The 11246-nt window shown below is 33.3% G+C and overlaps 3 protein-coding genes across 7 annotated transcripts; 1 reads left to right on the top strand and 2 right to left on the bottom strand.

Moving 5' to 3' along the window:
• Positions 1 to 161: 161 nt before the first annotated feature.
• Positions 162 to 2451, top strand: LOC105701891 (vesicle-trafficking protein SEC22b-B). The gene is made up of 5 exons (XM_012429033.1): positions 162 to 395; positions 747 to 856; positions 937 to 1097; positions 1168 to 1314; positions 1418 to 2451. The coding sequence occupies exons 1-5, from the start codon at positions 321 to 323 to the stop codon at positions 1564 to 1566; spliced, it is 642 nt and encodes a 213-aa protein (XP_012284456.1). The 5' UTR covers positions 162 to 320; the 3' UTR covers positions 1567 to 2451.
• Positions 2452 to 2528: 77 nt separating this feature from the next.
• Positions 2529 to 4131, bottom strand: LOC105701889 (box C/D snoRNA protein 1). The gene is made up of 7 exons (XM_012429028.2): positions 4083 to 4131; positions 3791 to 3972; positions 3570 to 3661; positions 3330 to 3508; positions 3051 to 3245; positions 2864 to 2988; positions 2529 to 2787 (listed from the first exon to the last, which is right to left on the bottom strand). Exons 1-7 carry the CDS (start codon positions 4100 to 4102, stop codon positions 2543 to 2545), a joined length of 1038 nt encoding a protein of 345 aa, XP_012284451.1. The 5' UTR covers positions 4103 to 4131; the 3' UTR covers positions 2529 to 2542.
• A 134-nt stretch (positions 4132 to 4265) lies between these two features.
• On the bottom strand, positions 4266 to 7410 carry LOC105701858 (zinc finger CCCH-type with G patch domain-containing protein). Of its 5 annotated transcripts, none has more exons than XM_012428983.1 (10): positions 6918 to 7410; positions 6607 to 6834; positions 6246 to 6455; positions 6102 to 6170; positions 5894 to 6034; positions 5570 to 5712; positions 5310 to 5488; positions 4949 to 5227; positions 4697 to 4876; positions 4266 to 4593 (listed from the first exon to the last, which is right to left on the bottom strand). In XM_012428983.1, the coding sequence occupies exons 2-10, from the start codon at positions 6655 to 6657 to the stop codon at positions 4295 to 4297; spliced, it is 1551 nt and encodes a 516-aa protein (XP_012284406.1). In that variant the 5' UTR covers positions 6658 to 6834; positions 6918 to 7410; the 3' UTR covers positions 4266 to 4294. The 5 variants fall into 5 exon arrangements, with proteins under 5 accessions (XP_012284406.1, XP_012284423.1, XP_012284414.1 ...); XM_012429000.1 differs by having other exon boundaries at positions 6607 to 6756; positions 6969 to 7410; XM_012428991.1 differs by having other exon boundaries at positions 6607 to 6756; positions 6999 to 7410.
• Between the last annotated feature and the right edge of the window lie 3836 nt (positions 7411 to 11246).

Here is an 11246-nt window from a genome sequence, read left to right as displayed (position 1 = left end):
ACTTATTGGAAAATTGATACGATTTCATTAAACTTGGAAGGTTACAGTTTAGATAATAACTAGTTATGCGCTTCTTTGTTTGAAATTAGGATGCGTATTTAAATTCATTTAAACCCGATGAGTTGGAACTTCTCGCAAAGTCAGCGGTGGGTTCGAAGTGACTGACGTGGTATGCTCGAAGCGGGGACGTCGTGAACTGGCCACATCCGAGGTCCGATTTATACAAATGGAGCTTTGAGATTTCCGAATTCGGCGAACGCCAATATTTGTCACTTTAGTTTCTGTACATTCAAACTAACTCTGTAAATATTTAAGAGAAAATGGTGTTGCTAACGATGATTGCAAGGATAGCGGACGGCCTGCCGATGGCTGCAACCATGCAAGAGGATGAACAGGTTAGGTTGCCATTATGATGAAATGTCATTTTCAAAATGATCCTTTGAATTTCGTATCGTTCTACACATTTTTCTGTTTTAAACGTTACCTAAATGAAGATGATTTACCAAAGTTATCTACGTGTCAGCCACATTTTTTTATGTGACTGTGTCGCTTGAAGTAGAACAATGATTTTTTCTTACGTGAAATTACTTTTTGACGAATGTTTTAAAGAAAGTAAATAAATTTCTTTTTAGGTACCTTTAGAATATCTTAGAGTGTAAGCAATAAAATAAATGTATGATGCAATTAATAAATAAATTGTAATTGAAATAGAGTCATGATTATTTACGTCTCTAATCATTATTTAGAGTGGGAGAAGTATTTTGGAGTATCAGAACCAAGCAAAAATGTTATTTAGAAAGCTCGGACCCCAGTCTCCTACGAGATGCACAATAGAAACTGGACCTTATTTATTCCAGTAAGTACCACCGTATTCTTGATATAGAAGACATTCGTTATATCATAGATTGTAATTTCAATCCTTTCTTTCTGCTATAGTTATTTGATTGAAAATGATGTGTGTTATCTGGTGCTATGTGAACGAAACTATAGCAAACGGTTGGCATACAGTTATTTGGAAGACATTGCCCAGGAATTTCATTGCCAATATGGTAAACGTGTAAATACAGTGACTAGACCATACAGTTTTATTGAATTTGGTATGTATACAATTTATTCATTAAGTTCTTGTGATTTCGAAGACCACTTGTGCATATCACTTTTTTACAGACACTTATATAAAGAAGGCTCAAAAAACATTTTCGGATGGTAGATCTCGTAGAAATATGAATGTACTGAATAATCAATTGCAAGATGTTCAAAGAATAATGGTTCAGAATATTGATGACGTTTTGCAAAGAGGAACTATTCTTTCGGGTAATTATACATTTCATAACAAATCTTAGAACCATGTGTACTTGTTAAACTGTAAAATTAGAATCAGTTTACAACTTTATAAATGTCGCTTACTAATTTTTAGAATTGGATACGAAGACACAAAATTTGTCAATGTTGTCTCAGAAATACAGGAAGGATGCAGCACACTTGAACAGCAAATCAATGTACATCAAGGCAGTCGCTGGACTCGTTGCTTTCCTTGTCTTCCTGCTATATTTCTTTGTCTTTTAATTTACTAAAAAGTCACTCATCACTGTTACTGTTATGTTAAATGATTAACATTCTGTTAATTATGGGACTATTCATCTGAGCTACCGTTTCCAAGGATAAACTCTACTTATGTTTAATAGGTAAAACTCACACATTCACTATTATACATAAAAATGTAATTTTTACAAGGTAAACAGAAAAGCAAGCATGTATAATATAATAATTGTGAGATAAAAAGGTTATTTGAACGTACCTACACACATGGACGAAACGTAAGTTCTATTTGAAAATAGATATCAATTCGTAAGCATTTTATTGCTAATCACAGTACATTGCTATCATAAATGTTTGTTTTACATATTTACAAGATTTTGCTGCAGCATCAGTATTATGACGTAAAAGCATTTTCTGCATACAGATTCGTTTTGGTGAGTACTGCAATGTTTTCATTTGTAAAAATGTATCAATGAATAACACTTAACTTTTGACTTTTGAAGTTTCATTTTTGTACATAAACATTTAAAACATTCATAAAAAGGTATACTAATGCACACATTTTACATTGATGCCAGTTTTAATGTATAAAATCTTTTCGTTAATATCAGTACATGCTGCTTTGCTGACATTGGAATTTCTGTCATATATTGATAATAAGTTTATTTTACGAAGTAGATATATAATTAATTGTCAAAAATGATTTAGTATGGAATGATCCTGTCCATAACATTCATACAAAAAATATTAGTATGATATATTTATTGTCAGGCATAAACTTTTGGGTAGGTTATTTAGCATGGGCGAATTAGTGTAGAATATATAAAAGACATATAATAAATTTAATGTGTTTATAATAGTGTTGTAATATTTGTATCAAATTCAATTAAAGTAGTTTCTTCAGGCAATGTATTTATACTGACACAATTGCTTATTTTGTCAGAAAAAAGTTTTCTATAAATTTATAAATTGATTATATAAGACTGCAGTATTTGGCATATTATTATTTCTTCATTGTTACCAATGTATTATAGTCTGGTATACTTAGATTTTGTCTTGAATGCTTTCTGTTCCTCTCTTCACTCTCATTTGTATCTTCAGTTTCTGAATCCGTGAAATCGGTGTTAAAAAAATAATTGATTGGATTTTCTTTTTTCCTATCATTGATACAACTACGTATGTCTTTCCTTTTTCTTTTATTTCTTACAACCTTGTCACTCTCCTCTTCAGTCTTTACCTCTTCGTCATCTGTATAAAATTTGGTGATAAAATGAATGCATGTGAAACTTTTTGATTTATATGAATCAAAAAAGATAATATTTACCAGTATCCACAATTTCATACATGTTCCTGTGATCCCATAAAATCACATACAAGGTTGGATATTCAATTATTGTTTTCCCTTTAAAATTATCTTTAAACGTCAACGTCATATCTAATTCATAAAACCTATAACAACAAAAAATTAGTTAATTTGTAATTCTCTTTAATGTAGCTACAGATATACATACCTAGAATCCGACCTTTCCAATTTTTCAGCTTTTAATAATACCTTTATATGTCCTATTCCTGCTGCTCTATAATATTGCAATTTATCAAAAAGTATTGCCTTAACATTAGGCTCTTCATTGTTTACAATATTTGATTCGCTGATAGGTTCCAGTACTTTTTCTAATGCACTTGCTAGTCTCTCATTTTCTGATACTCTAAACATTTTTATCAAATTCATTTTAAATCTTATCAAATTCATGCCATAATTCTAACTGTACCAGGTGAAAATAGTTTTGTACCTATGATTTGACCAGTTAATGTTTTCTGCTTGGGGAAAAATCCATTGTAATCGCCAAAATAGTTCTCTAGTTTTCCAGTTCAAAAACGTTGTATTTTCTTTATGTCGACTAAAATGTTGAGGTAGTATTTCTAATCGTGTACCTCGTTTACATAATGCCACTTTTAACCGATGTAAATGCTGTAACAAAAATTATCAATTTCACATTCTTCACAAAAAATTATTTTAAAATATAACTTACCACAGGTAGAACAGCTTGTCTCGTGTACCTTTTTGTTGGGTCTCTGTGTAATTTATCTACTGATCTTCCAATCTCTTCTAGCAGACGGTAATCTACAAATCAAAACATAATGACAATAAACAAAAATAATTCAATCATTTATAAAATTGAAATTTATTATAGAATTTCTGTTAGTGTCCAACTGTTTAATCTTTTTATATCAAAACAATTAAAATACTCACCGCTAAGTAAATCAAGATCAGTAAACGAATGTAGAGGTATAAATTTTGTTTTGTCTCTAATGCCATTACATTCAAGTTCCTTTTTATGAACGTTAAGACACGTGAGGCAGCACGTTCTAACCTCACATTTCGGACACGTATATTTTGCTTTATTTGAAGCACAAACTTCGCATTTTTCCAATCTAAAAAAAGAACGCAATCCTGTATATATAAATTAAGTAGTGAAACACAATATTTAAAAAGTGTATTAACTGAAGTTAAATATAATAATACACTAGGAGATGAAACATACTTGACCGTGGGCGTCGCCATCTTTTAGACAACCACCAGAGATGTCATCTCTGATACCACTCAACTCCTAATGAAATAGATTTCAAGGGCAAGGTATGAAAACTGTATATACAAAACATTAACTTTTTTATGTATATTTATTACTATTTACATTAATATTAAATCGAAAATTAAGTTATGGATGCAGAGTATATGTAAAATTACTGCTATTTATCAAAATACTGTCAGCTTAGTCTTATTCTTTCGTTGATTCTGTTCAGCGGTTATATGTCGTTCGCAGGTACGTAGATCAGTAAGTTGTCTTTGTTTTTCATTATATTGCAGTACAATATTATTGTAATGCAAACTACCTTTTGCATGTCTTCCTAGAGAATCCTTAAGTTTTAGGGATTCCTTCTCAAGTCGAGCAATGTTTTCACTAATTTGGAAACTGGCGACGTTCAATTTTCTATTTGACTCTGTTTTAAAATCTGTTCTATTCTTAGAACTGCTTGGCTTGTTTTTATCTTCACCTATCAAGAGAAGATATGAATTCATTAAAGTTAAATGTAGTATAATGATGAAGTTAATGATTAAAACTGAATCGTGTCAGTTTTATAAAGAACAAATAGAAACCTTTGTCACCTAAAGCAGCATTGATAATGTTAAATACATTGTTCTTTTCACGCTGTTTTTCCTTTTGATATAATTTTTCTTGTTTCTGCTCCAATTTACGTTGTTCTTTCTGCATTCTACGCTGTACGGAAAATAGATCTTCATCACCTCCAGCATTTTCACGTAGTTCCATACAATGATCTGAGGAAAAGATTGATATTTATAGTATTACATGAACACACATTACAAAAGCAATAATGGAACTCAGCAGACCTAAAGATTTTCCAGCAGGTAAAACAGTTGCTTCGACAGGAATAATTCTGCCATCTGCTCTTCTACCCAATCCAGTACCAGATATGTAACCCATTTGAGCCATAAGTTTACTACCCATTCCACGTGTATACTGTTCCCACTTCCCTAGTGGTTCGGTTGAATTTAATGTGAGTAATGATTTGTGAACTTGGTCATCGATGGACTCTGTTGTAACTCGTTCATCATTAATCTCAACATCACTATCTTCGGATGAATCTGACATCTCCAACTCAGCATCATCTGTTATTACGACCCTTGTTATTAATTCTTGATTTGAATAACACTGTATTATAAGAATAATGGTTTGAGAACGAAAACATACTAAGAGGGAGAAGATCTTGTAGACTTAATTCAATAATATTCCCACTAGATTCAAATTTTACACGATAGAGATCATTCTCATTCTCCGGAGTTTTCAATACAATACATCTATGCCATAATTTAGTTTTTTGTTGTCCCAATACTCTGCTACCCATTTTTATACTGGAAAAGTCAGGTTCTCTGAAAACATTTAATTATTTAATTTTCCTTTTTAGAATTTAATTCTTTTCATAAAGTAAACCAGTTAATAATGCAAAATACCTGTATTCCTGTAAGGTAGATAGTGGTACAATTTCTCCATGTGAGAAGTGACACTGGCTGTCAGAAAATTTGCACATGCCATCGAGAAAATAAGGACAAGGAAGCATTTCTTTGTGTGTTGGATTAATAAATAAGACCTTAACCTGTGATACCAAAGTAATTAATTAAACATCAATTTACTATTAAACCGTAGATATAGATCAAAAGTAAAGAAATCTGGTACTACACTTAAAAAACAGTGGTTAAAGATCTATACCTGCCACAAGTGGAAATTTAAAAAGTGAAGAATAAAAGATTTTAATATTTCGTACAAGTATAACTAACCTTAATATCATTCATGCTTGAGATGGTATCGTCATCGCTGTTGAGAACCGAGCACACCATGGCATTATGGTACCCGGTGCCACCCCAACTACTTCCATGAGGAGCTCGACATTTCATACCTTCGAGTGCCTTCAAGTCTTCCTACAATATCAACTTGCACCGTATAACTGTATCATTGATAAGCATTACCAAATACTGGCTTACTAACTTCAATAGTGTTCGAATTCTCTGCTCCCGATTCATTCTGAGAATCTGGCGGCCTCTCTGCCAATTCAGCCTAAAGGTTTAAAAATAATTAATCTCATATACAAATCTACTTATTTACTATGAATTTTGAAAAATGAAGTGTTACCTCAAATAAGGCATATTCTTCATCTAATGAATTGTTAGTTTGTTGGGTATTACATACAAGTACGCTAGTATCAGTATTTGCCTTGTTCTCCGTTTGTAAATTCTCTTTTGTTAAACTAATTAGTTCCTGCAAATCTGACTGCAGCCTGAATAAATCATCTCTATCGGAACCTTCCGATGTTGCGGACAATGCCAGGCAGACTTGTGACAGCTACATGTGAACAAAACTACTGGTGACAAACTTATGGCATTAGGATAAACTAGCATGTAAAATCATTTAAGATACAATACAATTCTATTAGTGACATTAAGTAATGTTGGCTCCTTATCAATTTTGTAATAACAGTTTAGACAAATCATACCTGTTCTTCGTATTGTTTGATGGCATTTTCTAGACTGTCAGTGTCCGACATTTTTACGATGATTAAAATAAATGCAAGAGTTGTAATACTTTTTTTCAAACTTCAAAATTGCCAATCAATTAACAACTTTCATTTCTTTCATAGCAACAACTGTGAATGTGAAAGTATTTATATAAGTTCAATCAATATTAGACAATCACCAAAAAGTAAATGACACACAAACTCAATCTAGAAACAATCCAATTTATCAAAATAGCCTCACGAAAGTGGCTACAAAGTACACTAAATAGAATTTAAAATAAAAAATTGACCTGAATGAACAATCTTTACGTTTATATCTGTAGTATGAATAATAAAATTACATAGTATCAACAAGATGTCTGCAAAATCACCTTTGCGTAATTAAATTACAACCACTTGACTTGTCTATGAATCACAAATGGATATTAAATATTTATTTCATCATTACAGGAGATAAATTTACAAATCATTAGAGGACTACTATACTATGGCAATTTGAGGCTTCTTTTGAAATTGCTTCAATTACAGACGAGTAAATAGATCGCTAACTGGTCTCTGATCATAAAATAACTGGTAACAAAATTAAAGTACAACAAGGCAGCACAATTCTCGATCCGCCATTAAACGTGATGTAAAGACCGTTTCTTTTAAATCATACTTATAATTAATGTATATCATTTGCTTTATATAATGTCTAATTTTGAAATTACGAACAAGATTTTCGTCATTCGGTAATTTATTCGTGTATAGCATTACAAACATTGTATTTATTTAAAAGACTGATGATCACTCTTGGGTATAAATAAATATGGCTGTAGATATTCTGGTTCTGTGAGAATTTCACTGCTACAAAAGCGCTTCATCTGTTGCGGGTATGTGTGGTACCCGATTCATCTTTTAGAGGAAGTTGAACATGCAGTGCCATCTTGTAGAATATCTGCAAGCTAATTTCTGCATCTTATCAGGCATGTGTCAAAGGCTGCAACGCTATCTTTAGCTGATTCGAAGAACTTCATCTATAGAACTGCAGCGCCATCTATGATTTGCACCGAGGCAACATGGTATTGTGAAAAATAATGATTACCACAAAATGGCGGTTAAATTCTCTGTTCTAGTTAAAAACGCTGATATTTCGGTATCTTCAACATGCGCAATCAATTTCCCGCTAATAATATGTAGTATAATAGAACTGATTCTTTATTTTTTAAGATATAACCGTTTGAATGCGGAACACTTAATTTACCATGACTCTCTGAGTCTTTTCGGTCATAAAAGAAATGTTGTGCTCATATTTTCTGTAAACGTTTTGAGTGTTATTAAGAGAGCTTTTAATATTTAACTTTAACGGCTATTGGATAATGTGATAGACATCTTGAAAAGTAACGGTTTTAAAACATTTTTTAAACGCCTATAATGAGAAGAAAAAAATGGATCGCAAAAGATTATAAATGGGAGTTAAAGAAAAAGCGTATCAATAGCGCGGTAACAATCAGTATTTAGGAGCACTTTGAAATCAATCGATTGATATCTTGGATTTTTTATGTTTTGTATACATTTCTTATTCGAAGTTAAATCATTATATCAATAACCAAATTAAATTATGACCTTAGATTTCTCACATTCTGCGCGCAATCGTATTAAGATATTGATTAACTATTTAACGAGCTATATAGTAGCATACATAATTGTCGATTATTTTTATTATGAGCATACATGAGTCTATCAGCTATACTGATGGTTTGCACCAAATGCATCTATGCGCCGGTCGCTTGCAAAACGAAGATACTTTTTCGTGAGTAATAATAATCCGTATGTGTAACTTGAGATTAAAGAGTATTCACCAACCGCTAATTAACTATTAACGCTCTATAGGAAAACTTAGAATGTTTCGTACGATTCTTGGAACCTGTGTTTAAATTTATTATAATTTTGACGGTGCCCTTTTTTATAAACGCAACGAATCTATGAAAGTTCGCTCCTACATTGTTTTATCTTTCATTCGGGAGACGCCGTCAAGCAGCACATTTAATTCCACAATATAAATGAGATATAGCATGGAATTATAATGGTAACATTTTTTTATGAATAATTGACCTATTCCTATCTTGTTTACATAATTCTCGGCGGCGATGATGACGTTAGAAAAATTCAGTTATTGGATCATTTCCTTTGACGCAAGTTATGCTCGACAAACGTGTACCCAAGGCTTAATCAAACATTAACAGTTATTTCTTATATCATTTGAATATTTCGAACGTCACTATCATTTGTTTACGACGATTTGTTCGACCTGACGACATAACTTAATAATTTACATGTTATCCAGGGATTATTATATCAAACTACGGCGTACGATTGTAATGTCCTTTGGACTTGTTAAATTGGTCGTTCATGCCTAAATTTAAATTACGCATTCATTAGTTAATTTTTCTCGCTAAACGAATTTAAGATGAATTGATGAATGATGTATTTCAAGCAAAATATTGTAGAAATTCGTTATATTTACAAAGTTTTCATATAGAAATGTTTATACTAGAGTTACCGCGTCTAGTTCAGTGGTAAGTATTCATTGATTCTCATGTCCATCGGGTGTACCACTTGAAAGTCACAATCAGGATTTAAACTGAACTAATGGTGTATATTAAAGATCGGTGCATCACATTTTCAACGTTCTGTTTTCATGATAGATTCGCAAATGATCCAACTAGGATATGCCTGAGCGTTAATGAGTCCATCTTGAGCTATAAAAATTAGGTAAAAAATAGTTAATTTTCCTAGATTTCTCTCTCAGGGTAAGTAAGCATATGAGTTAGTAATTATGTAGCGGTAAGAAGACACCTTTACTTAACAATTTTAACATTTTATAATGTTATTCCCTCCTCCCGCAGAGAGTTGGAACGGTATCGATTGTCTTTTAAATAGGATTTTTGAGAAAACACAAAACCCCGGAAGTTCTTTCATCGCGAAAAGATGTCAGCTGACATTAACATGTGCACTTACACGGTTGATCAATACTTCTCCCCTAGGTAAGTGACTATTAAAGAAGTAGCTACTTTTCAACCACCTCGGAATGATTAAACTTTTTATAATCTGTTCCTTTATGCGCGGCGAAAGCAGTCAGGGCAAATTTGGAAAATTCCTTTACAGGGACTTCTGGAGCCAAGTGTTTTTACTAGAATTTCAATACAATCCGGTAAACAATTAGTCTTGCCGGCCGGCGATAAATCATTATTAAAACGACCCTCGAAATAGTGACACTCCTTCGGCTGGTCAACGAAAAGGCGCGTTAACGTGGCATTAATTTGCGTAACGTGTTTGGGGTGCTACTTGAAAAGCAGCGGATGTGGGTGCGCAATAGAAAGAACGAGGAGCGGTTAGCGGCGACTCATTTGCCTTTCAATAACGTCCCATTCTTATTGTACGACAGGGCATTGTCGCCCTCGTCTACAATGCGTACACCGTGCATTACCCGTCGTCTTCGGCGTTGTCTACGTCCTGCAGCGTGGGTGGCAGCGCCACGTAGCGTCGAGCCAGAAATTCCGGCACGTGGGGGGGCGTTTTACCTTTCCATTTGTTAAACATTATAACGCTTTTCGGGTCTTTGGGAAATACCTGTGCAGTCTTTTAACCCTGGACCGCGTAACCTGGACGCCATTTTTCTTTCGCGTTGGCCCCGAAAACGGAGAGAAAAAGGTTCCCCGAATTCGGGTGTCCGTTCTGAATAAAAGATACGACGTCCTTTCGTGTAAGTGGATTTCATTGCATTATGACTTTATTAGAGGTTATTATGTGAGACGCGAGAGGGATAAAATAGAAACGAATGATTATCGAACAGCTAGGAAACCCTGATATGCACTTACAAGGATAGTATCCCAGGTGTAGACACCTTACCGATTTTGTTGCTTCTGACATATGTTATTGTATAGAGAAAAATAAGACACACGTTTTTTTTTTATACGCGCTAATTCGCGAGTTTAAGGAGGGAAAATTGCCCTCAAAGTTGACCTTCCAAAACGTTCTTTGATATTTTCTTGCAAACGAAATAATATTTCTCGACAGGACCGCTTGCAATTTCTTCAATTCTAACCAGCGATTTCAACAATATATCATATTTTATTTCATTTACGAGGAGAGTTTTTGAGAGTCAACTGTAAGTGTGGTCTTATGCTCCTTAAACTCGCGAATTAACGTGTATAAAAAAAAATACGTGTTAATTAGACCCTGATGTACTTCCCTTACGAGCTATATATGTATTAGGTCTCCGGGATAAAGATAATTTTTTTTTATTATTGGAACGAGGGGAGAGGGGCGTAACATTGCAAAGTTAAAGATAAAACGGAGTAAAGAGGACTTTATGCCCCAAATGCTCATGAACAGAAATTTTTCAGATACGTAAACCGCTTGAATTTTATAGTAAGTGTATACGCATCTTCCTTGTAATATTTGATAACCGAGACAATGTATAATATAACGATCGGAAGGATTCCAGGCGGGAAAAGGACAACTCGATGTGCGGTTTAAACGCGGAAATGTTACCACAAAACCGATTCCACGATTCGTGGCAGTCTTCCCGATTCTTCGTACGGAATTATTTTCATTCTTCATTTTTCGACGTATTA

The sequence above is a fragment of the Orussus abietinus genome, unplaced genomic scaffold, assembly GCF_000612105.2.
Source record: "Orussus abietinus isolate OABI.00-Male unplaced genomic scaffold, Oabi_2.0 scaffold151, whole genome shotgun sequence".
In the NCBI taxonomy this organism is placed as follows: domain Eukaryota; kingdom Metazoa; phylum Arthropoda; class Insecta; order Hymenoptera; family Orussidae; genus Orussus; species Orussus abietinus.
This window is presented reverse-complemented; position numbering and strand designations above follow the sequence as displayed.

Coding starts and splice junctions, on each gene's coding strand:
- LOC105701891 (XM_012429033.1), top strand. CDS start 321: ATGGTGTTGCTAACGATGATTGCAAGGATAGCGGACGGCCTGCCGATG. Junction 1,098..1,167: donor ATACAGTTTTATTGAATTTG/GTATGTATACAA, acceptor ACTTTTTTACAG/ACACTTATATAAAGAAGGCT. Junction 1,315..1,417: donor AAGAGGAACTATTCTTTCGG/GTAATTATACAT, acceptor ACTAATTTTTAG/AATTGGATACGAAGACACAA.
- LOC105701889 (XM_012429028.2), bottom strand. CDS start 4,102: ATGGCGACGCCCACGGTCAA. Junction 3,246..3,329: donor ATTAACTGGTCAAATCATAG/GTACAAAACTAT, acceptor AAAAATGTTTAG/AGTATCAGAAAATGAGAGAC. Junction 2,989..3,050: donor TTGGAAAGGTCGGATTCTAG/GTATGTATATCT, acceptor TTGTTGTTATAG/GTTTTATGAATTAGATATGA.
- LOC105701858 (XM_012428983.1), bottom strand. CDS start 6,657: ATGTCGGACACTGACAGTCTAGAAAATGCCATCAAACAATACGAAGAA. Junction 5,228..5,309: donor ACAAGATCTTCTCCCTCTTA/GTATGTTTTCGT, acceptor TCGTAATAACAG/ATGATGCTGAGTTGGAGATG. Junction 4,594..4,696: donor TGCTGCTTTAGGTGACAAAG/GTTTCTATTTGT, acceptor TTCTCTTGATAG/GTGAAGATAAAAACAAGCCA.